The following is a 26,441-nucleotide window of genomic DNA, read 5'->3' on the forward strand; positions in this document are numbered from 1 at the left end:
AATCATCCTCATAGCCCTTCGTTGGACTCTCTTGAATAGATCCCTGCCCCTCTTGAACTGGAGAGCCCAAAACTGGATGAAATATTCCAGGTAAAGTCTCACCAGGGCAGAGGGGGAGGAGAACCTCCCTTGACCTGCTGGACATACTCCTCGTAATGTGCCCCAGGATAGCACTGGCCCAGGAAAACACTGGAAAAAGTCAAAAAGGTTTCTTGCACCAAGTGCTGGACATGAAAGTTAGTTACTCAGGTAACTAACTAGTATGAAATGCTGTGGAATAAAGGGTATTTTGTTCTAAAAATCCCCTAGATACTCAGTTTTAATCGACTGATAAATTCAGTTTCATAAAGTAGTAGCATTTAAAATACACACACTGCCAAAATGAGATTAAGCTAGGTAGTTCATATGTAATTTTTCAGTTTAATAAAGATCACAATATAATGTAGCAAGAGAAGATGTGTGAATCATTTTAATCATTTTTAATGAAAAAAAGCCAAAACCAATTAGCCTTAAGTGTCTAGAAACCTCAAACTCCTTAGCCAAATCCTTCTACTCTGTCTAGATACAATTCTACTACTGAAACAGAGCAGATTATGAGCAAAGATAGCAGCTTGAACAAATGTATTAGTATCAGAACATCTAGAAGGCAACTCACCTGTGTCTGTAAATGACTGAATATCATAGGTAAGATCAACACTTAAATTTTCAGAATTTTCAGTTTTCTTAAACACCAACCCAATCACCCACATTGTACGGTATTCTTCCCTAAAAAAAAAAAAATTATACAAAGAAGTTTACACCACAGTGAGAGAAGAACTGAATAGTAAGTTATCTTCCACAAAGACATAATGGGAAGATCGCCATAGAAATCCAAAAAGCTAAAGCTGACCAAAAAAACATTACATTCGCAATACAACAAGAAGTCATGAAACAGTGACACGTCTATCTTCAGCAAACAATGAACTAAAATCATCAATAGATTACTTTATTCAACTGTGCTTTTTTAGAGATTCATTTTTAGGAGTTACAATTAACCAACTGCAAAGGAAATAGATTTGAAACAGGACAAATCTTTACCACCCAACTCTGAATATAATGTTCCCTAATTAAACAACTGTCCCCTAAATTCATATTCAACTCTCAAATTTCTCATCTGTAACTGACTTCAAAAATGCAGATTTTAAGGTAAGAAGAGCCTCCCTTTTACAGCTTACCTTCACACAGAATATACTAGTTCATCTTATATATATGTATATGTATGTATTATTACAGAACACAGTGTAACACTTCTATAGCAGTTGAAGGTGTTTTATGTTTTAATTCAAGTGTCCTTTCCCAGTGAGGCTGTTTAAGAATAGAGTTTTGCATTCAGTCAATCAACAAATTTAGGACAGCAGGTGAGGAAAATAAGTTGTTTACATTGGGAAAATGACCTTTCCTAAAAGTACTGTCCTTTCAAGGAAAAGCTAATAGAAGCCTGTGATTATGCAGGCAGACCTAGCTGCCCTCACTCACTGAAGAGGTATTGCCTGCTTTTGTCCAATTTCACCTGGGACATGGATGTAATTTTTGCATACAGCTTTAAAAGAAAATAAATAAATAAATAAAACCTTATCATCACTTGAAGTAGTTTATGTCTGTAAAGCCTATGTGGAAGGTAAACAAAGCTCTTCCCATATTCCCAGTGAAGACCAAAATTTCTTCTTCATTCTCAGACTTCACACAAAAATATGATTCCTTACAATTTAATTACAGGACTATCTAGAAATAAAGTCTTAAAAAGAGTTTCTAACCCACACACCTTCAACCCTTGTTTTGAACAAGAAGGAAGGACAGGCAAAGGGGGGAAGGAACTGAAAAGCCTATATAATCCTGAACAGTTTTAAGTGCTAGGTATTCTCTCCAGTGTTTCCACATCCCAAGGGATTCTAGTATCATCCCCTACCAAGTTTAAATGATATGCATCTCAACTGCTAGATTTACTAACATTAAATATACTTATGTACTAAAGATTTCAGTTCTACTGTGCCCAGTGTTCTACCCAATTCTCAGCGCTGCCTCATAATTAAAAGTATCTTGCAAGTGATGCTAGAAGATGAAGCAACAGCAGCTAAGACATACTAGCTAACATGCACTGATAGCAAGAAACTATGCAATAAATACATTATATCCTTAAAGTTATTTTCTGGCTCTGAAGCATTCTCATACAGAATAAAAAATATTTGACTTTACAAAGAGTATTTGAAAAGAGCTTAAAACTGTTTGCTTTTACATGCTGTCATTAAAAACTGATCTATTTGGGACTTTATGAAAATGTTAATTGATTAGTGAACTGGCATTTTAGTTATTTCCTCACCATTACATGAAAAAATAATTTTGCTTACTTGTCAGGATTCTCCTTGGGTGCTGGGAATGACTGTGGATTCACATGAGCCAGTGTAATGAATTCATTCTTCTCCAGGTTTCCAACTAGAATACGGATTTTTGATTCCACCAAGCCCACCCTGCATAAATGTCATTAATTAGCAAGTTCTCATAAATATGAAATAATGACATCTTAAACATTATCCTTATACTAATATTTGAGACTACAAATGAACTAGTTTGCTATACATGATAGATAAATTTGGATCAGTAAATGAAGAGAACGTATTACAAAAACTGATGTAAGGTAAGCTTAAAAATACTGCCCTGAACCTCCTATTACGGCCAGATTTTGCAAAGGGAATTAAATAGAAAGATGTTACACAACAAGTAAAAGGCAGTCAGCAAGAAACACCTACATATTTCTCCAATATGATATTGGATGCAGATATCAATTTTGAAGTTGAAAAAATTCCTGATATCTGACAATCTTTCAACTTCTCTAACAAAAGACAGCAGAAACAAGACATTTGTAAGAAATAGTATTTGAAGAGACTGTAAACATCATCTCATTTTGCTTGTTAAGCAAAGTGCATAAGGCTTAAGAAAGTAAGATTTGTGAAGTGAAGCTGACAGTGCCATAAATAAGCAAAATTGATGCAACAGCCTTCATTCACTTTTTTCCACTGTTTTTCAGAAGCAGACCATCTCCATCTACTCAGTTTTGAAACACTGAATCTCCACTTTGTTTCATTAAAAAGATACTAGGTAAACCCTTGCATCTGAAGCAGACAGGTTTTTTTTGTTGGCATTTGTTTTTCTTTTACATAGTAAGCATTATACTCAGTATACTCACCATTCTAGTCGCTGTTTTTCAGTCGGTGCACTTGCTAGAAGTACAATATAATGCCTTTGGAGATAAAGACAATATGCTATTCTATTTATACTTCTAAAACTAGACATTCAAACCTTAACATTAAAATTTTTCAGTAAATTCTATGTTGCAAACTACAGATTATTATCTTAAATATACACCCTACAATAAAATGCAGCATTGTTAAGTAGATAAAGTGGCTATGTCCCCCAAACATGTGACTGACTTTTCCAACCATTTAAGATTTTAGGGACATTTGCAACTATGCTTTAATACCAGTAACTCTAATAAAAAGCAAGGAAGACAGCACTAGCTGGGAAAATAATACAGATATTTTAATAACTATTGATATCAGGGATTTAACTGACTACTAGAGATTCCCTGCAGCAAAAACAATTGTTCACAACCATCTAATGTGTCAGTTGGCTTAGTCACAACATTTCTGCAGTGTTAGAAGAGTGGTTAGCACATATGCATTTGTTTCAAGTTAAAAATACAACCATCTGTGTGGCTTAAAAAACATTGATATCTGCATTTTGGAATGGTCTGAAGACACTTATCTGAAACTTCATAAGGAATTTTTCCTCTGATGATAATTCTTAAGCTCTCTATATGCCAGGATAATCAGTGTATACCCACTGCAAGCACACTTCAAAGAAACGGTACACAAAGCAAGAAAGGGATTCTAAACAAAGAAGCCAAAGGACAGTGGAATGGAAGACGATTACTTTTAAAGTGTGTTCATGATGGGGGAGGTGGGGGAACCTTACTTGTCAAGCTTTTCAGAAGTTTAGGTGGGAAGACTGTTTTAACATTCTAAGTCATCCAACTTAGCATTATTCTACACTGATATAGCATATTTAGGCATTTTCAGAGCAGGATTTAAAAAACAGTAGTAATATGAAGGGTCAGACTCCAGTATGTATGTCTCAGAATGTAATGTAAGGTCAATGACAGTGAAGAATTATGGTGCAAAAAAGAGTCCTCAGATGCTACAGGCCTTCAAATTGTGACAGTAAATCAAGATCAACAGATCACATCAGTAACTACATTTCTGTACTTCCGGTAGCAAGGGAAAAAAACCCAAACCTGCTCGATGCTACCATTCTTTGAATTCAGTCAGAGAAGGCCAATGAAATAAGACCAGAAAAGAGATTTGGAGAAACCTTCCTCCCTCTGAATTGGGTATTTTATCTACTTATTTTTTGCATTTTGGCACCATTAACTTCTTCATACAAAAATGTTAAACACTTTTTCCTGTTTCAAATGAGCATTTCAATTAACCTCATTTTAGTTATTTGTAGGATACTATCAATGAATCATTTAGATTTGGGGGAAGGTTGCCAATTTCTACTACTGAATTTTTCTAAGTAGTACTAGATGTGCAACAAGAATGTGTCAGATTCCAATATCTCACATATGCTTGCAGGCTATTTCATTTAGGTAAGAAAGACAACCTACGTTTCCACACACACACACACACACCATGTATAAGCTGAGACAAAAGTCAAATCTGCAAATATTTGAAGAAGCTAATTTTCCAGTCACTTATTCAAAGCAGCTCTTTGAAATGAACTTTGAAGATCAATTTAAAAAAAGGTAATTTGTGCATGTTTAAAATCCTCAGCCAGATGGTGAGTATCTAGGAAAAAACCTCTAAACTGTTTTTATGAAAATAAGTATAATGGTTAGCTATTTTTGCCCAGGTTGTGCTAGATGCTAGGTACAAAAACCCAAACAAAAAAACAACCAAGAAATAAGGCCATCACCCCCATCACCAACTGATTAAAGGGAATTAAACAGTAGAAATCAGCTATTACTAATTTCAGTAAAACTCAGCATAAAGCTGTTGAAAATTAAGATGCTCAATTATAGAATCCAAGATCTCATTGATAAATTTTACAATGAAATCTTCTCAATACTTCACTCAGTTTTGTAACAAGTAACACATCTAACTTCAGAAGTATCCATTACTTCATAATAAAGAAAATAGTCTTAAGCTTCTGTCTGAGTGTATAAAGGACACAAGTTTGGTCTGTTTTGTCTGGGCTTTTTTGCTTATGTTTACATAAAAATAACCTAATGTAGATATTATGGAATTGTCTCATGCCATTAACACCTGTACCTATGAAAGACCCCAAAGTATTTTTAAGTCATACTACTTTCTGGAAGAAGTCTGAGAACCTGAACATGCTCATTTTGATTTTTCTTTTAAAATTGTCCATGATTCACATTTTAATTTATCCAGTGCTTTATCTGAAGTTCTATCAGGCAAGTGTTCAAAGCACCTTTGTAAAAGGTATGTTTACACTCTACTGTGTTTATAACAGAAAAACAGTACGCTAGACCTCATAAAAATAATTATTTCTCTCATTGCCATACTGCACCTTGCTTTTAAGATCTAATAATTTCATTCTTATCTGACATTTCATACTCTCATTTTTATCATTTCCCTGTAAAGCACCATAACCAGCAAGTATATGCTCTTTATTGTTGTTGCCATCTAAAAAATTTAAACCTACAAGAACAGATAACCCATGTTGAAATTCCTTGAATACCAAGTAATTGTTGACATAATTTTAAAATTAATACTCTACAGATTTCCCCATTTTCCCAATTTCTAATCTGCTCTTACCATGCAAGTATTCAGTAGTCTCCAGATTCCCTTACTCACACATCACTGGAGTTTATTTTAAACACAAGATACCAAGTCAAAAGTGTTTATGATCAATGTGTGTTATCACAGATGTTTAACAGCTATGTGCCAGTGAGAGTGATACAAATTACTACAGCCATGCTTGCAAGGAAGAAAAGTTTTTAAAATTACATCTCAGAGGATCGGTTCTTATCTGGCAGGGCACTATGCACTGCTTTGAAATTCAGCAGTAACAGGTCAAGGCATCTATAAGTTGAATCAGAGTGTGAAGAAAGGAAAAAATTCTGAAGGATCTAGGTTTCAGATGGAGATTTCACTAACAGATACACATTTACTGCATGCTGATAACTGCATAGAATTATTTTATTTCATAAAGATTACTAACCAAAGTTTTAAATTAACTTACTAATACCCAAGAAAATGGTGGGTAATTTAAAGCAGGCTCCACAAGACCATTAGAGTTTAGTAACAAAAAAAATAAATCAAGGATTAAGAAAAAAAAAAAAGGATATTAAAAGTTGTGAAGATAATATTTTCTTGCTAAAATTGGCAAAGTGGCTAAAGCAGGTACACAAAAGCTGTATTAAAATGGAAATTATTTCTAATTACATTAAATGGGGTTTTTTTCCCCCCTACTTTTCAAGGAAACAAAGAAAATATATTAGGGCACTTATTAGCAACCTCTTAAGCAGAAATAGATTTGTCTGCAGCCTATTTTTAACTTACAAAAAATTATGTAACTTTACACTAATCTTATGTTTTCAAACTTAATTCTCCAAGGTACAACATAAAAGCCGTTCAAATATTTTAAATCTTTTACCATGCAAAAGGTATATAAACAAAACACAGACACATTATGAAGGTCATCAGTCTCTTTTAATGGGGGAACTGCATATTTCAGTCTTGATTAGATTAGTACAAAACCAATCAACCACCCAACACATGAACAAATGTAAAATATATTTGCTTGTGATTCAAGAAAAATGGGTCTCCAATTTCAACTGAGGGCAAAGATGATGTAGTCCGTATTTTAATAATCCATATTTATTATAAAAATACAACTTTCAGCAAGTTCATATACATTTAACAAGCTTCTGCCCCACGAGCATGTTACTAGAAACCCTAAAAATGTGAAGTGTGAACTTCAGTATTTTCCTCAGAGACACTGTAAAATTAGAGAAACTACGTGTCCGAGTATTAATAGTCATAAGCCTTGAGCTTTAATTAAAAGAAAAATAATAATCTAGTAATAACTAGCACATCTGGCAATTAGTCAATACAAATGCAGAAGTACCTTTTATTGTCAGACTGAACTGTTAACTGTATTGACAGAAGAAAACATGCAGTTTCAAGTATTTCAAATATTGACCTTCAGAATTAGTTATTTTAATACCTGGTTTCCTGGGAGGCAGGACCCATTTTTAGAATGCCTACTGACACCGCTAAAGAATAGTTCTGTTAGTCAAACCAGATGATACGAATTTTACTTGTAGTTAACTGGTGACATTCTAAATATCTGATCAGGGACTAACAGGTTTCTGAAATGTATGCTAAAGACCCCAAAAAAACAGAAATATCTAAGGAAATTGTTGCTCATCTCCTGAGAGAAAGGACAATAGCTTATTGACTCCCCCTCCATATAGAAAAATCTGAACAAAACATTTTTAACAGGTCTAATGTATGTATATTTCAGATCCTGTGCTATAGAGAATCATTAGATATTTTAACTGATAAACTTAAAATATTCTGCCATGCCATAAAATACATACTTGTACTTTTGAAAGAAGTTTGGAGCTTCAAAAAGTTTGGACCACTCTGCCTTACTCAGCAAAATTTCATCTGTGATAGCAAGACCTAAATTATAAGAACACATTTAAACTTTTTTTAAAATACAGTTTAGTAGCCAGAGTAAAACCAGCTTACTAACTTAGCATGTTACTATGAATTACTTCCCCATATTCAAAGGAATTTATCAACAAGTTTTATATTACAGTCATATCATGTCATTAGTTATACAAACTATACTATTAATAAAGAATCTCAATACATTTAGAAGTATATGTTAATTGATTAGACTGATGATTTCATGTATATTTGCTCAATTTAATGTTTTGTGTATGCTATAGTAACTACTCAATCCAAAGCCAAACATCTTTATCCTTGCAGGATGTTAAGTCATCTCCTGTGCAAGGCACTGTACAAGGCAAAGAAACAGTGAGACTTATCTCTGAATAACTGTATTGTCTTAAATTAGGCCTAGAAATGGTCATCAAGTCAGATTACTACACTAATCTTACATGTGGCATACCACAAAAGGCACTGAAGTACACCTTTAGCTCTCATTTTCAGAGCACAAGGCATTCTGGTTAATTACCTTCAGTTTCTAAGAACAAATGACAAATCTGCAGAAGTCTCTACTGAATTTGGGACTTCATGTAAGCGTAACAGGCCAAGTCCTACCTCCCTCAGAAGAGAGTCTTGTGTCATGAAACTAATATCCACCCACCTCCCACTTCACAAAGCATAGCCACAATGGAACTACTTTAAATCTCTTTGAAAACATTTACATAGAGAGCTTAAGATAATACTTACCTTGTTTAAATTCCTCAACCATGACCATCCGTGTGGAAACGGACACATTGTAGGTAGAGTTCTGCTGTGGGTATGCTGGTGTAATTATAGGCATAAGATGGTACCTATCACTGGGGTTTACCTATGTATAACAACAGCCAATCAGTTTTCTTCAAGCACAGACATGAGTTAACAAATTTGGATTTCTCCCTATACTACAACTGAGTCCTAAGTTCTAAAAGACCTTAGTTTGCAGACCAAGTATTTTTAACAACAGTTCAGAGAAAGTTTAGGGGGGGAAAAAACAAAACAAAAAAAAGGATAATGCTTTCATAATGGACATCATTCTAAATCACAGTGATGCGAGAAGGCTGTAACCTGTCAGCACATCAAAAAGTTGTAGTCATCTCTCAGTCCAAAAAATACCAATGAACAACCAACTTCTCTCTTTAATAGAAATTAGCTTGTGATCACATCAAGAATAATCTCTTATAACTACAAGAGCACCTTCAGAAGAATGACTGTCTTCAGATATTGCAAAAAATATTTTTTATACTTTATTTCTGTAACATTACTGAAAATAAAGAGCTGGCTTGGGACGAGAGGCTGTAGGGAACCTGACAGAAGCATCACCCACATTAACACATCTTTTATTAAACAGCACTCAGGGAAACAAAAAGGGGACAAAACACACACAAAACATATTTTAAATAGCATTATGGAAGTAATTTTATAGCCCTCCCCCCCCCCCTCCCCCCCATATGCCCGGAATAACAGTAAGACTCAAGAATGCTTTTTCAAGTGTCGCACATTATTTAAATGTGACTTCGTCAACCAGAAAGAGATTTGAAGTACAGAAGGGCATGTAAGCCAACTACACCATTCACTGAAAAAAAATTACTTGACCATCAGCTACTCTAGAATTGACAAAGAAGCACTAAACACATTCACACTATGCCTCACTGAAACCTCAGATTGTGAGCTGTATATCTGTTGCAGTCTCTTTTATTGACTGCCTGAAGGAGTTTAATATCCAATGCTCCTAATTATAAGTGTTAGAAAAGTCAGATCAGGTGCTATAAGTAATAAAAAAACAAAGACTTCAATTTATGATCTTCTTTGGTCCAAGATGAAAAGACATATTACTACAACTACACAGAACCAAACCTATGCATCTGTAACTGTCGCACTGAAATGAATTCAATACACTTTGAAAAATTTGAACTTTTGCATCAGATGCAAACTGTTTTAAGATAAGCAGTTTCTAAAAAAATGCATTGCTTTAAAGGCTTCAATGTAATTACACTGAATAGCTATTAAAACCACATCGCAAAAGCTGAGAGTAAAAACACAATGTTTGGCAAGTGTGCTTCAATCAGTCAGGTCAGAAAATTAAGCTAACTTAGTTCCACACTCAGGAGAACTAGGGGTTACCTACAAAGAACACATAATACCAAAATATTTAGTTTAATAAACCCAAAATGAAGGTCACCTAGTATTTAAGCAACTGAATTTATTGTACAGTGTGACTTATAGGGGAAAAAATAACACACTAACCCTTGGGTCCCATACAGGCAAATTAAGATTGCATTCTTCTGGCTGTTTCAATAGCACTGGATTTGGCCATTCCCTGTTCAAAAAGATTGTAGCACTGAATAAGACTATTGGATACAACCATATATGTTCAACAAACAATACTTTTGAATGTGATCCTTCTTAACTGTGCTCTCACAGTAAAACATGATTATCTCAAGATTAAGCTGATCTAACTGGGGTTGTTTCAATAAGCTGTATTGCTAAACTATGGTACAGTTGCAATTAGCATCTCCAAAGCATCAGAACAGTGAATTTTCTGCAGTCTTGGAGCTTTATAACCACTAGTTGAATATCTAAAGTAAAACTCTCTATATTTTTCTTGAAATAAACCTATCAAAGAGAAATTCCTCTATGAAGATTGACATTGTGTCCATCTTCAAGCTAGCCGTTTCATGGACAAATTACAGAAGAAACAGTCAGCATGATTACAGTATTACAGCATCATTACAAAGCATACGTATTAAACAAAAAAATTCCAATCAAGACAAAAAGAAACCATTCTGAAAAAAAATAAAAGTAAGACTTGTGTTTTTCAAGTTGTGTCTACTCCCATGGGTATAGTTATCTTCCTATGAAGAGAAGTCAGTTAATCTCTTGGTATTTACACATGAAATGGACAGCAATATAAAGAACACGTTAAACAGAGCTTGCAACCAATTTTCCTCTATTAGCTTGTGCAGCAACACTACCTCAAAGAGGCTATAAAGCCTATGGATTCAAGACAGTGAAACTGTGGAAACTATCTTCACATTACAAAGGAAAGACACTACACTTGAAATAAAATACCAACTTGGGAAAATGATTCTTAAAATCTGTTAATGTCTCATGAAGAAATGTAAGTATCCAGACATGCTCTTTCTGGAAAAAGTAATCTGCAAAGCACACTTTTGTTCCATTTATTCTGAATTTACTGGGAAAGTTCCCATTCTTCCCAGAGTTATTCAGACCATCTTTCTAAGGTTACTATCTCAAGAGTACAAAAGCACACTTTTGCCACTGGTTCTCTTAAACTGTGTTTAAGCTATATACCTAAACTAGGTATTTCTTTTTCCCCCCCATCATCCCAGTATCCAAATGTTAAGACTTAAAATTCTGGGCTGTCTGCTCTTACTTTGCACTACGAAAAGTATTTTACCTGAAGCTACAACAAATACCTAAGAAAATTTTAAATAAAAACTGGGTGGTTTTGTTTTGGGTATTTTAAGAAAAATACATGTTGAACAACTTATTGAAAAACTCTAACAACATTCTGGCAGCAAGAACAATGCTTAAAACTACCATCTTACTCTGGTAATAGTGGAAAATGATACCATAAAAACAGGACTAAAATTTAGTGTCTACAAACAATTTTATTTTAGTGTAATCTAAATTTAAAAAAGAAAAACAAACAACGACAACAAAAAACCACAACATACCATTTAGAAAATACCAAGAAAAATTTATGTACAAGAGTTGATGCTATTGCATTTGGATAAAGCTGGCAGGTTCTTGCTACTAGCATAGCCCAGGAAACACCACCAAGGAAACCTAGTATATTGGAATAGATGTTGTGGCCTGTGGATTGAAAAGGAAAGAGACAAAAGAAGAGAGTTGTCAGTAACTTTAAGAGTTAATGAAAAATTAAACAGTTTTGAAATAAAGCTGCTTACGTTTTGCCCACAGTTTGATAGCTCTCAGTGTTAACCTGAAGTTGTCAATGTTTGGTACTAGATGCAGAATTTCATCGGTTACCCGGCAACCTGCAAAAGAAAGAATCCATTACTCTTCAAAGCTTTTTGCTTACATACCCTCCCTCACCTTCAAAGCTATTTAAATTTTTAGATCAGCACACTGGAAATTAACTTTGTATTTCAATCACTTCTGTTTTGAATTAGAAAGCTTATCATATTTTCATTTCGTTCTGGTAATTTGTTGCCTTTTTTCCCTCCTTTACAATTGTTTCACAGCAGAGCTCAGGAAGACAACTCACATAGGAATATTTTCGGACCGCTACTTGATTTTGTGCACAGCTTGTTTCATAAACAGTTTTAAGTTCTGCTATCATGAACCTACAGCAAACCTGGAATTCATAGGGCAATGCTTTGTTTGAATTTATGAAATTATGAGAACAGGCTAAACAGAGTAATTTTTAAACATGTGAGTTGTATCATTACTTTGATGGGATATTTTCAGGCTTAAGAACACCACCTCAGATGACAATACTAACTGCCCTTTTTTTTTTCAGTCAAGTAGTTGTTTATTGTTACTAACTAGTTGAACAGCTGACTGCATGAAAACAGTATTTTCTGAGACTACTTTCAAAGCAAGAACAGGCAAGTATGACTTCTACAGACTAAGCAAACGTGAATTTCACAATACACTACAAGCTGCTGCAATAGTCTCAAGTTATCAATTTTTCAGCTCATAAAAGACAACAGAGATGTCTCACATACACCACATACACCTCACCCCTTTCAAGGGCTTCAGCCTGCATGCAACTTGTTGTTGCATACAAAAGTAATCTTTTGGTCTGCCCTTAAGCATTACACAAACAAGTAAGCTACTAAAGACCTGACCTGAAACTGACTGTATTTTGGTATTGCTAACATACATGAAATTGCTTCAGTGATGTGTTTATGCATATTAAACATAGCATAAAAAAAACCACACACACATCTTTGTTTGTAACAGTAGACACCACTCCACAATTCTTGACTCAATTTTTTGACAGCATCTTTTACTACCAAAATACATTAAAAAAAAATGTGGGCCACATGAAACAAGCCTTCTATGCAAAACAATGTAAAACTGGCTATGACTTCACTTCCACATACGGAGTTGCAGTGTCTTCAGACAAGTCCTCAACTAAACTACTGTATCAAACAATCTGGCATATTCACTAAGGGATTAGACAAGATATTTATATGATCAGTCATATATACATACCATTAAGACTTCGTATGCATCTAATGTCTAAATTTTTGAGTAGGCTATCATCTCGTAGGTCTAAGTCCTCAGGAATAGTTTGCAGTGCTAATCTTGCAAACAAAATATCAATCTTAAAAAAGAGAGAGAAGACATTAGTTTGCTAATAACAGCAGCAGTCTTCCTAGTACAAAGAATCTCCTTAAACAACACTTCAGACATACTGAAGTAGCATTTTTAGATGATAAAATACAGAGTAACATCAATTCAGAACCAGCGTGCATCAATTAACAATTTGGAAACGAGCACCACCTTCTAGGTCCAGGATACAAAATTCCACTCAGTCAGTGCAAGTAGTGAAAATATAACCTACTTTTAACCTAAGCATTCTCAAATGTATCACTAAATTACAGAAAAAGTAGGAGACCTTTCCCATCTAGCACTACACAAATAAAACAAAGCTGAAGATACCTTAAAATACAGACCTCTTTGTACGTGCTTAAAATTTAGCATTCATCTATTTTAAATCTCTAAAGTATTCAGTGCACTTTTGATTTTAAAGTATTTAACAGCTGGTCTTAACACTCTACTATGAGCAGAAGTTTCTACTTAAATCAAAAGTACTATTTTTCAATGTAAAACAAGTTCAAAATTAACTTCAGCGTGGAGTTCTACTCTTATCTTTAGAAGGTCTCAGACTTCTAATGATTCAAAGGTCATTGACAATAACAAGATTTTTCAAATTAATGAATTAAAAGCCTGTCTGATGTAATTTTTTTTGGAGGGGAGTGAGGAATCACTGTTTTCTACAGGAAGAACATCAGCAATAAAAAAAAACAAACTGCTTGTTCTTGCTTAAAATGAACATAGAATGCATATGCAAAAACTAGTATTAGAAGAAACATCCAATTTAACTGATAGGATCACCACAAAACTGAAGTTCTAAAATTTTCTTTACAGAGGGAATAACTTCCAACACCTTTTGCCTAGATTAGGAAAAGGAAAATTAAATTAAGAATCCTCTGATACTGACATACTAAGCACAAAGAAAATCATCAAAAATCATGGCCTAACACCACCTGCTCACAGAAAAAGAACGCTTATCATAAGTTAGTGCTCAACATGAAAGAACTCTTATGCGCCATGAGCAACATGGGTTAAGTATCAGTCACAGCCCTAAGATACCAGGACCCACCAGAAATTACTGTACTGGGGCAAACCACTACTATTCTTACAGCTGATAATCCTTTTATTTCCCTATTTAGGCTTGCATTTTGACTTTCACTTAAAAAAAGGTAAAAACAAGATTGACTTGAACATAAATGATTAAGAAAAAAAGAATATATAAAAAAACTAAACTAACCAGAGGATGCCTTAAGGCAAATTTCAGTATTTAGAATGAATACCTAAGCTATGTAAACAGAAGAGAGATTATCCTGGAAAGTGTTCCCAATAGTCCACTGTACATAGTGAGCAATGAAAAAGCTGACAGTTGCAAAGTGACAGGCTAGCTTACTGCACAGTTTATCACATCTCTGTACATTCCTCTTAATTGGAGAAAATACATCTCTGACCAAGCCTCAACTGTCAATGAAATTAAGTAAAGCTAGGGTCCACTTACCAAGGACTCAAAAATCAACAGTACCCTAACTAATGACCACTGAAACTGCAAGGCAGCTCTTCAAGCCACACCATGTATTGTGAAGATTAGCACGGGAATTCCTGCACACCAGTTACTAGCTACCATATAACAGCTACAAGTCAGATGAACTATGTGTATAGTCATATGGGTTTGCCTTGTCACCAAAAAAACAAACAAAAAGCAAATTGAGTATCAAGCAGTCTGAGAAAGATTAACAAAGTATCTTCTGAAAGCAGTGTTTCTGTTTTCTCAGCAACTTCTCCCAAAACAGTAAAAACCAAGAAACTTCGTAACGCCAAGTCATCTGATCCATCAGACTACAGACACCAAATCCATTGTTTTGGTCATCCATGTACAGACATCCAAAGAGATCAAGACAATGGTAATACTGAGTTTGCTTTCAGCAGTACATTTTTGAGAATGATCACACAACTTCCTACGGTATAATGTATTAAAACAAATTTGAATTTAAGATTTGGACAGTTAATCGTTTGCAGTTACACAATTACTGAAGCTACATAATTTATCAATATATTTTCTATTAAATGTTAAGTCCTAATAATGCCAATACTGGTATTCTACAGGTGAATTAACTGATCAATAGAAGTCAGTAGCCTAAATGAAAAGGACCAAGAGTTGTTTGAGAGGCAACCTTCCGTACATGAAGAAAATCTTGTTTCAGTCTTAAAGTCCAGAAACAGCTGAGTACTTGAGTATGAACCTGTCAGAGTCACTTTAACATCATTCATATTAATGTACAATTACACAAGTTACCAAGATCTTGAAGTGTCATAACCATGTTCTACCAAAACAAAACAGAAAATGATCTTTACCTCTATTCCATCAAAACAAAGTTTAATAACTGGGACAAAAGCCTCTTCAACAGCCTGGGAGGAAAAAGATCAATTTTCAGTATAGAGAAGAATGTTTACAAGCAACAGTTAGTAGCTAAACAATCACAATGAAATGCTATTTATACAGATGCATTTCTATCTTTAACTTGATTTTTGTCAGCAATGTCTTTACCCAATATTGATGATATAAGCATTAAGTACATGCTACAGCTGTCTAGATGTTAATTGTAATCCAAGCTCATGGCAACCATTTCTGAGGATGTCACCTTAAGGTCCATATAGGACACTATCAATCACCCTTTACTGCTCACCGCACCTTTAAGAACAGTAAGACCAACCTACGAGGATCCCACTCTAAGAGTCCTCTTACTTCTATGGTTTCTGAACCCAGTATTTTAGGAGAAACGACAAGGAGACAACTCTAACTACACAGTCTGATTTCACCTAAACTAGTTGAGTCACCAGTCTCCAGAGCTCAAGCATCTTTTCCAAAAGCAGTCGTTAAGGTAGTCTGACAAACAGCATCCATAATGAAACTATGGAACTTGAGGTCTACTGTGCAACCACCTAGGAACATCACCTTCCTGAACTAAGCACCTGAATTAAACACAGATATGAGGAGCACTGCTTTCATAAAAGAGTAAAAAAAAAAATCCAAAACACAGATGTTAGGATGTGTGCACTACCCTGGAAATTACCAACTAAAAGATGCATGAAGTGTAAGAATGCTGCAGAGATAGTTCTATTTATTTTATGGCAGGAGGACTAAACCAACCAAAGTTTATGACTTGTCAGCAGCTATTAAAAAAACAAAACAAACCACAAACCAAAACTCACTCCACAAAACTACAGCAGTGAAAATTTACTCTGAGCCTACACTGAGTAAATTATAGCTCTCACCAGCTGACCTAGGGAAGTATATCACTCAGGCATAATAGAAACAAAATACTGTGTATCCGCATGCCTTCCATTCCAATAAAGGAAAACTTCCTCTTCACATGCCAAAAACCTTGCACAAGCATCTACTAATGACACACTAAAATGGTAACTTCAGCTTTCAAATGCACATCTGACAGTCAATACATAAAGTTAGTATCCAATACTGTGATTGTTTGTATAAACATGAAATTACAAAAACAGCAACATAATTGAAAAACTTATAAAAAAACCAACCTTGGTCATGATCTTTTTTAACCTAACATACTTGCCTCTGCTACTAAAGAGCAAGAAGCATTTTTGCAATACTAAACACATGCTAGAGTAACATTCTGCTCTCCCCATTTTTAAGAGTGTCTTTAAGTGGGAACAGCTAATATCTGGAAGAATCTTTGTTTCAATTATTGTAACAGGCTTTGCTGCAGGTTAACTACAAATTCACTGCAAGTTTTAACAGTAAAGATACATCTACTTAATGCATCATCTTTCACTACTAACTTTTCAGCATCACTTTTGCTAGCTGCATCAGGCAATACACATACCCTCAGGTCTTTGACTTCCTCTTGCTGTTTCAGTTTTTCATAAAATGACGTGAAAAAATCACTTCTTTCAACATGCCTTGGTGCAACACACAGGGCATCAATATCAGCACCTGAAATTGTTTATTAGCACAAGTAAGTTATTCGTATCTGACACACATGAAAGCATAGAATCGCAGAATGACAGGAGTTAGAAGGGACCTCTGGAGATCATTTAGTCCCATCCCCCAATAGGTTCACAGAGCAGACTGCACAGAAACACATCGAAGCAGGTTTTGATGACTCCAGAGATGGAGAATCCACCACATCTCTAGACAGCCTGTTCCAGTGTTCTATCACCTCCTCAAGCTTCAAGGGAACTGGGCCCCATCCTCCTGACACTCATCCTTTAAGCATTTATAAGCATTGATAATATCCCCCCTCAGTCTTGTCTAGGCTAAAATTCCCCACATCCCCCAGCCTTTTGCAAGCCACTCAACTGATTCCGATTCAAAGTGCATCTTCACCTACTTTTATTCTAGAGACTGCATATGTGATTAGAGATCTTAAGTTCTTCACCCTAAGGTTCATGGATTTACAACACAGGAAAGAAAGTGATTTGGCTATTATTTCCCACAACCACTAATTTAGCATTGGAGAATTTAAAAAAAACACTAAGCATACTGAATACATACATATATTCTCCTTTCAATTATGGAAGATTTGTAATTTTGAAAGAACTATGAGAATCCAAGTACAGAACATTCCCTACTTTTAAATATTTTCAGCTTTTTTTCCCCTGTTTCCAAACCCACAACAAAAACAAAATAGGAATGTATTTCTTGCAGTTCGAATGCAGACTGGAGATGGCTGACCAAAAAACCCAACCCCAAACAAAAACAGTAAGAAAAAATAACCTAACAACCAAACAAGAAATGCCACCACCCCCACACAAAAAAGAGAGAGAAATAAACCCCACCTCAAGACAGCAAGTTTTAGTTACTTCAATGTGACATTTATAGATACATCATTAGCTGAAACGTATGTTTTGTACCATAAATATTTTTGTATTATAAAAGTAAATGTTACCTTTTGTATGAACCCCTAATCTATAGGATCCAAATGTAAAAATTTTTCCACCAACATTTTCTATTACAGACTGTGGAAGATTCTAAATGGAGAAAATAAAAATGGTTATTTTACTGCAACTAATTCTAACATCATATGATTTATTTTAAAACAAAATATTCCACAAAATTTATGTTTAAGGTGTAGTTGCTAGTGAAATAATAAGCTTAAAATATAGAGGTACACTGTCCACTTGGGAACTATTTGTAACTTTTCAACTACACTACACATTACCCCTTCAAACTTGGTAATTGTTCCAGCAGCTCTAGATTTCAGGTGCAACAGCTTTTGAAAACATTATGGTTAGCACTTAATAATTACGCTTACATATTTTGCTTAAAACTCAGGTATTTTAGAATGGCTTAGAAACTGAGGATGGATTCCTACTTAGACCAACAGAAAAATACTATTTATACCCATATTACATTCTGTAGTTAATAGTTTGGTTTGCGGAGAGGTATTTATCTTTTTAAAGTTGTTTGGGTACATCTACTAAAGTTCATAGATTTGTATCTTCAAAAAACTCCAGATCTACACTACTGTGGGCAAAGACTACAACATGGCAAAAATACTACTATCAGCATCTACAAAAGTAGCATTATGGGACTTAAACATCATAAAGCTGAAAAGTCTGTTTTAAGATCTAGCTCTGCTTCCCAAAACCAAACCATCCAGGCATATAATTAACACAGTGCTATACTTATATACTTTGACAAAAAGTCAAGTTGTATTTCTACCTAGGGAGCAGAGAGAACAATTGAAAATTACTATTACAACTACCATGACTTTTTCCAGCATTTATGTTTGTTTCATCAACAAGGCTCTACTTCGAAGGGGTGCTGCTGTCTGGAAACAAAAGCAGCGACACAGAGGGGGTATTTGCTATCCCAATTGGAACAAATTGGATCCCCAAATCTAAGATTCATAGCATTTACACTGGGAATGTATTCTGGAATTATCTTCCTAAAGCAGTTTTAACATGTATGTTTTCATGTAAAATACATCCATACCTTGCTTTCGCTGATTTCCCGTATCCATTCCTTCACCAAGTTATTTAACTTGCCCAAAATTAGAATCCTATTGATAAAACAACAGAATCAGAAGCCATTAACTTAAAAAAATACTATGTTTGTTCTAAGAGCATCATAACACAGAAAGTCAATTACAACAATATTGTAGATCTAATTACAGATCATCTTATACATACACAATGAAACAAAGCCACTCTTAAAACATTCTTATGATTTTTAACTCCTTCCAAGACGGATCAAGTGATTTAAGCTCAGAAAACCAGCATGCATGCAAAGCCTACACATTTTTAGGTATGTAACTTCTACTCACTTTTGAAATAAAATCTTAATTCACAAAACACATGTACCTAAAAGAACAGTGAGAAGCAAAACTGAGAGCTAAACTCTAGAAAACATTAATAATAAGGATGAAAATACAGGGGGCAGCACAATGGACCAGTTATGGGGGTGGAGGGGTGGAATACAGAAGCCAGCCTCCAAAATTTAAAGGTCATTAACTCCTTTCTGTGTGCTGAGGTATTCCCCTTAAGATGAGGACGTTATTTTAAAATAAATAAAGTGTAATATTCCACTATGCTTTTAAGAAAGCATTTAAGCAAGCATTTCAAAGAAAAGAAACATGCTTGGGGTTCAGAAGTCAACCACAAAGCTCAAGATAGAAGTGTGTGTGGGGAAATAAATAAAATCACTGCTAGCCTGGTTACTCACCTGCGTTGCAGTTCTTCTTCCTCTTCAAATACACCGTAAGGTTTTAGGGTTTCAATTAATTTCTGGGTAAGCATGCAGTCAAACTCCTTGGGGGCAGCTAAACTGATAGGTGAGGTAATGCCATAATGCTTCTGTAGTTGCTGCGTTTGTGATCCCTGGGTTGTAACGGGACTAATAAAGGCAATTAGATAACATTACTGACAGAAACAAAACAATGCAAAAATTATTTTTTCTCATCAGAGCAGCAGATGAGAGACATACTAAGAAAATAAAAAGTTAAACCCACTGCTAGCATTTACATTCCAGATCAATCTCTCTCAAATCTGTGTTACTAAGGCCAGTAATAGAACTGCCTTTTTCCCAATTCTAAATACTGATTACAGGGTTAGAAGGTGCTGTGAGTCATGATCTCTTATATCATCTGACTTCATACAAAACATTCACCTAACTAAGAAGGCTCTAGTATATTTTGAGCCCATCAGCATCATACAGTTAGCCTTAAGCTGACTTCTCTGCTGGCTAGCGTAACAGAACAAACAATGTCAGCTCAATCTATATTGGCAATATTACATATAGACTTGCTTCATAAGGGGGGTGGTGGGAGAATACAAAATTTCTGCTAGATTTGACCTAGCAGAAGTATTGAGGATGTAAGCAGTACTCACTCCACAACCCTTATGTTTTCTTAACATTTTACTTCAAGTATTTCACTAAACAGAGAAGTCTAAAGTAAATCTAACCCACCACAAGGGTGAAATTTGCAAACACATCATTCACTAGTAAATAGTCCAATTGCAAGTGCCCATAGCACCCTTGCCTTGCACTTTTCAAGGATATGGAGCATGACCTCATGCAAAAAGATGCTACTCTCAAGTCAGTCCCCAATCTCTCAACATTGCAAGAAAGGAGACCATGCAAACAACTCCAGTAGAAACACAAAAGCAAGGTTAAGGTGAGAACCAACCACTTTCCTAGATAAGCATCCTGAGTGAAAAACAGCCATGCAGGTTGGGGTTTTTTTATAATGGACACGGCTTTTTTGTGATGTTCACGTTTACATCAGACATTTTCAGAAGAGCTACTAGCCTCAAAGTTCAAACTGTTAGTTTTGCTTATTATATTCTCCAGTTAAAAAAAAAAATCCACTACTTAAATCTGTATTTAAAAAGATCAATGTTACTTGCAGTATTAACTTTATATTGATAACTTTCCTTTAAATGTTGAGTATTGTTTTAATGTCAAATTGCCTGATTTTAAGCTTAGTGAAAAGTTTCTCTTCTGAAACCAACTTGTTATTTAATCTTTCAGAGACCAAAATAAAAAAAATTATGATCTCTCATTCAAAAAACTCATTTCAAAAAACATGACTATCCTATCAGCAGCTACTCAAAGAGCCTTACCATCAATAAAAGGAAGTATTACCTGAAAGTGAAGGCAATGCTTCTATAAAAGTGGTACATTTGGATTATTTAAGTTATACTATTACCACATTAAAATTACTCCAAGTTTTGCTTAATACCAAATGTATAACCAGCATTTTTAATTCCATTATTCACTCTGCTGGGGCAAAAGCTTTATGATGAATTTGCTCTCCTTCAAATGAAGTCTTAAGTCTTACTAAAAAAAAAAAAAAAACCCAAAAAAACCCCTCCATGCCAAAAACTCGAGATGACAGCTTATATGAAAGTTCCATCTTTGGCAAGTAGAACATTCCCCTGTATACTGCTGTATTGTTTACAATCAGTTTAAACTTCCCATTTACACAAGTTACATACTGTTTCTATCACAAAATAAGAAAATTTTTCAGGCTAACTACGTATTATGTATAAAAAAGACATTACAGTACTTCACTTTTACTTCCATAATCCATTGTCATCATCTCCTCAGGATTTCATTCCACATTTCCCTGAAGACTACGTATTTAAAAAAAAAACAACACACCAACAACAAAACTTAAAAATTGATGGGAATTAATAAAACCTAATATAATTTTCCACACATTAAAACCATTTAAAAACTATTCTAAGTACTACAATTTGTTTGAAATTAAGAATTCAGTCACAGAGCAATTTTCTCACAAAGCAAGTTCTACCACATTTGCAAAAGGCAAAAAAGGGGAAAAAGTGTATTTAGAAAAGAGCTAAGAGGTTTTAATAATCTAATGAAGAATTTGGAAGCAACTGAACAAATCATACAGACCTTAAGACTTTTGTATGAATTAAAACGATTTTAAAAAGCTGATGAGTTACATAAATCAGTAATTCAAATTAAGGACAAAGGAAGCCACTAAAACCAATTTTAATCTTTTTCAAAAGAAAGAAAGGGAAAAAAATAAAATTAAAAAGAAATAAATTCAGGAATGCCAGCACAGTAAGTAGCTTTAGCCACTTTGTTTCAACTTTAAGTAGTCAAAATCGCAGAATTTCTGAATAGATAAATATCATGAAAAGTTTTACTCATGCCACAAAGCAGGTATTTGACTATGATTTCTCCCATTTGGTCAACTGTTGCTGTAAAAAAGTGGGATTTTCTTTTTAATTTAAGATTTTTCAGTTTATTTGTACAGGTTTATTGATGCAGTAATCAATATCTGAGTTGTGTGTAACAATTTCCTGAAGGTCTGACTGTGATCTTCACCCATCCATAAGCAGAAACTGCACTCAATTCAACAAATACTAGACTTCATTGAGAAATTTTGCAAAATGTAGCCTGGCAGGTTTCAAAAGAAGGACTCTAAGTCACTCACCCTGATTTTGTGAGGCAGGCTCCTGCACTTAGTAATGCTGATGGAGCCCTCTGGCTTCCATATGCACCAATTTGAGAGCTAATAACTTCACATTGCCACCAAAATTACAGCACATAAAAACTAACCAAACATCAGCTTACTTCCCTCATCTGGGTTCCAGCATAACCCTGGCAGTACAAAGTGCAGGTCTGTCTTCACAGAACAACATGTTGACCTGCATCTGGTTTCGGGCAATCCCAAGCACCAATACAGGCTGGGCAGCAACTGGCTTGTGAGCAGCCCTGAAGAAAAGGACTTGGGGGTGCTGGTGGATGAGAAGCTCAGCATGAGCCACCAGTGTGCACTTGCAGCCCAGAAAGCCAATCGTATCCTGGGTTGCATCAAGAGATGAGCACTCAGTAGGTTGAGGAAATTGATTCTTGCCCCCCTACTCTGCTCTGGTGAGACCCTACCTGGAGTACTGCATCCAGTTCTGGAGCCCCTATTACAAGAAGGATATGGACAGGCTGAAGCATGTCCAGAGAAGGGCCATGAGGATAACCAGAGAGCTGAAGCACCTCTCCTATGGAGACAGGCTGACAGAGCTGGGGCTATTCAGTCTCAATAAAGCTCTGAGGAGATCTTATTGTGGCCTTCCAGTATCTGAAGGGGGCCTACAAGAAAACTGGTGAGGGACTTTTTTGTGTGTCAGGTAATGATAGGACGGGGGGAAGGGAACAAAACTAGAAATGGGTAGATTCAGATTGGATGTTAGGAAGTTCTTCACCTTGAGGGTGATGACACTAGACTAGGTTGCCCAGGGAAATGGCAGAAGCCCCCATCCCTGGAGGTTTTTAAGGTCAGGCTAAATGGGGTTCTGAGCAACCTGATTAGTGTGAGGTGTCCCAGCCCATGGCAGGAAGGTTGAAACTAGATGATCCTAGAGGTCCCTTCCAATCCTGACAATTCTATGACTTAAACCAGTATTACCTCCAGTTTCTACAGTAACATGAGAGCATGGCCATAGAGCACAAAACCAGCTTAAAAGCTGTCATTTTAGTGACCAGTTTCAAACAACCTATTAAATCGATCACCTGATACACATCTTTGAGAATTGTTATGCAGGAACAGAAATTTTAGAGCTACTGCTTTTATATTCATGTTAGGTCAGCACAGGACCTAACTACACAAATGTTTTGCTTGTGTTTGAAGGTTGAGGAGTTAGGAAGAACACTTACTGGGATGGTATTTAGCAGTTCTCAGCTCAGGTGCCTCCTACAAGATTTTATAACTCATAAAAAATGCAATGAAACTTACATTTTAATATGTACTGAAAAAAAAAAAATAGGTAATTTCCAGCTAAAAACATATAGGTTGAAGTTCAAATATTTACACCTGCTGATGGATAAGGCTAATCTAAGGTTTCTATAGCATACAAGATAGCAGAAAGGTGCTCTTGTAAAATGACAGAAAAAGATGGTATTTGGCAGGAAATTTTCTGAAACTTGTTGATGGATGCAATAAACTAATGTTAGGTAAGCCACGTTCATTCATTTAAATGACAACTAGTCATGAAAGTTACTACAAAACAAAGTTGTAAAGATGTATCCTCTCACCACCAGAAAGAAGCATTAAGTATTCATTTTTCTACTTTGATGTTGAATCTACTTGTCACATTTTAACCAGAAAATGCTGATGAGCAACACTCCTGAACTTTTACTTTTTCCTAAAATCAGGAGGATCACACACTCTGCTCCAAAATATTCTCTCTTGGAAAGACAGGGACATTTGTCCCAGGTTGAGGCAGATCCTCTTTTGCCTCCCACTGGGGCAGAAAAAAAATGAGACTCAAACAAATGGATTGCAGAAACAATGGAAAGTTTAAATGGAAAAGCAGTGAATGTTTTACAGAAACTACAAGCATAGTGACAAAAGAGATCGCAAAGGATACAGAATCCCTTACAGCATACCCAGAAGTGTCCCAGCATTTCCCTTCTCCCTACCTGAGGATATACCCAAACCCCCCAGGGCTCTTTCTTCCCCCCCACTCTCCCCTCCACTGTTAAACTAATCTCAGCTGGCCAGATCTGAGATTGCCCTTCCCCCTTCTCCTCCTGGCATTAGGCCTAGCCAGGCCCAAGAGGCCCTGAGGTAACTCCCCTTCCATTACCAGAGAGGGAGCATCTCCCACAGGAGCAGCGAGGGAAGAAAGAGGAAGTGTGAGACCCTGCTGATAGATCTATAGGGAGCAGGACATTATGGGAATGAAATACGTTATTTCCGGTGTCCACCCACTGAGCTGGACACTTGGGGCACCAGAGGTGTAACTTGTGCGGTGGCAGCAGGAAGCACCCAGCCTAAGCTGCCACAACACTCTACTTTCTACCTGTGAAAAGTCATGATATAACACTTTGAGAATCCTCTGAAGTATCCAATTTCTTCAAAGAGAAACAAGTAAGAATAAATGTTAACCTTCTACCTAAGAGGATCAAGGAAGTTAAGGCCTCAGGAGGGGGTTGTCAACACCTTGGTAGTATGTAGTCTGCTAGTCACTGAAGTTAAGCATTAACAAAAATCAGCATTAAACAACAGCAGGAAGTCCTATTCCAGCTATTCAATCTTGACAAAAGCAAAGACGAATTTTGGCAGACCTTGTCAAGGTCTGGCACTCAGCTCAAACTATGGTCAGATACTTTATGTTTGGTTGGTTTAAGAGTTTTGGGATTTTGTTTGTTTTGTTGGGGGCTGTTTGTTTGTGGGCTTTGTTTTTTGAAGAAAAATCAAGATAAAGTTTTGAACACTTGGAATTATTTTTTGCTAGTCAACCACATATACTTATGAAGATCTTGCTCTCACTCTCATGTGAATGAGCTACCTGTCAACAGCACAAATATAAAGTTTCAGAAAATGCAGAGTTAAATTTAACATGCTATTGCTGTTGCTCTGGTTTGACCTGCATTTTTGAAGAGCATATGCTGACAGTTTAAATAATCGGCAAACTGGGTAACAGGTACAGTGGTTTAATTCTGAAGTGTTACAATCCAGTATTTCATACTCAAATATGAATTAATCTCATCTCTTAGAGATACGTGTTTTCCCTCACAGAAAAATACAAACAGGTGCAAGGTTCTACTATATACACTATACTAAAACCAATACAGCTAAATGACTTTTTTTTCTCTTCAGAACTCAAAGTTTTTGTACACCTTTAAATTCCTTCAAATGGAAGTGACTACACTGTTCTAAGGTAGAGGGGTGAGGATGGTGAGATGAGGAAAAACTTTCCAACTCATCTTTTTAAGATCAGGTTACACCCTGAAGATATAGCCACTTAACTGAATATACACATAAACCAAATACAAGTGTATCTATGTATATAACTAAGAGCTAGATACAACTTCTAAGCACTGCATAAATGTTTTCTTTTATAACTTTGGAACCATTCTCCATCCTCAGAAGCAACAAGAAACCTTCTTCAGACATGCTTTGTATTTAATGCTCTTCCTACTCTGACTTAAAAATTCCTGTTGTTCTTCACTCCCTATATTCTGGTTCAGTTCTAAGGGTAGTATTTTAGTGGTTTTATTAGAGTTACATTTATATGCTTATCATGAAAAAAACCACCACCAAACAGTTGCAATCAGGACCGCATTATCTAAATATACTACAGAAATTTGGCATGCTTCACAGAAATAACAGACCAAGAACAACCAAAAATCTTAATAATATACAATACTCCACAAATTATAACAGTTTGAGTCCCATATGAGCTTAAAACGTATCTGATCCACATTTAAATATATCTTAAATACTCAAGACCTAACCCTTCTAAATGTATGACAAGTGCATGCAAAAATCCTTTCCAGCTTTTGGCCATCAAGACCTGCATTTGCTGGAAGTCATATAGCCCTTCTTATGTACCACTACACCTCAG

At 35.5% G+C, this 26,441-nt stretch overlaps 1 protein-coding gene across 2 annotated transcripts in view; it reads right to left on the reverse strand.

Moving 5' to 3' along the window:
• The window catches only part of PAPOLA (poly(A) polymerase alpha), a 44,190-nt gene that overhangs the window by 12,840 nt on the left and 4,909 nt on the right, over window positions 1–26,441 (reverse strand). For both annotated transcript variants that reach the window (XM_054161873.1, XM_054161872.1), the window contains exons 2-15: window positions 19,783–19,953; window positions 19,054–19,120; window positions 18,005–18,086; window positions 16,940–17,049; window positions 15,441–15,494; window positions 12,987–13,098; window positions 11,711–11,800; window positions 11,477–11,615; window positions 10,023–10,095; window positions 8,487–8,607; window positions 7,664–7,748; window positions 3,221–3,274; window positions 2,385–2,504; window positions 656–765 (exon numbers count right to left, since the gene is read on the reverse strand). In XM_054161873.1, the coding sequence (XP_054017848.1) occupies window positions 656–765; window positions 2,385–2,504; window positions 3,221–3,274; window positions 7,664–7,748; window positions 8,487–8,607; window positions 10,023–10,095; window positions 11,477–11,615; window positions 11,711–11,800; window positions 12,987–13,098; window positions 15,441–15,494; window positions 16,940–17,049; window positions 18,005–18,086; window positions 19,054–19,120; window positions 19,783–19,953 (1,388 nt within the window). The remainder of the gene's footprint in view (window positions 1–655; window positions 766–2,384; window positions 2,505–3,220; window positions 3,275–7,663; window positions 7,749–8,486; window positions 8,608–10,022; window positions 10,096–11,476; window positions 11,616–11,710; window positions 11,801–12,986; window positions 13,099–15,440; window positions 15,495–16,939; window positions 17,050–18,004; window positions 18,087–19,053; window positions 19,121–19,782; window positions 19,954–26,441) is intronic.

The sequence above is a fragment of the Dryobates pubescens genome, chromosome 5, assembly GCF_014839835.1.
Source record: "Dryobates pubescens isolate bDryPub1 chromosome 5, bDryPub1.pri, whole genome shotgun sequence".
Taxonomy (NCBI): domain Eukaryota; kingdom Metazoa; phylum Chordata; class Aves; order Piciformes; family Picidae; genus Dryobates; species Dryobates pubescens.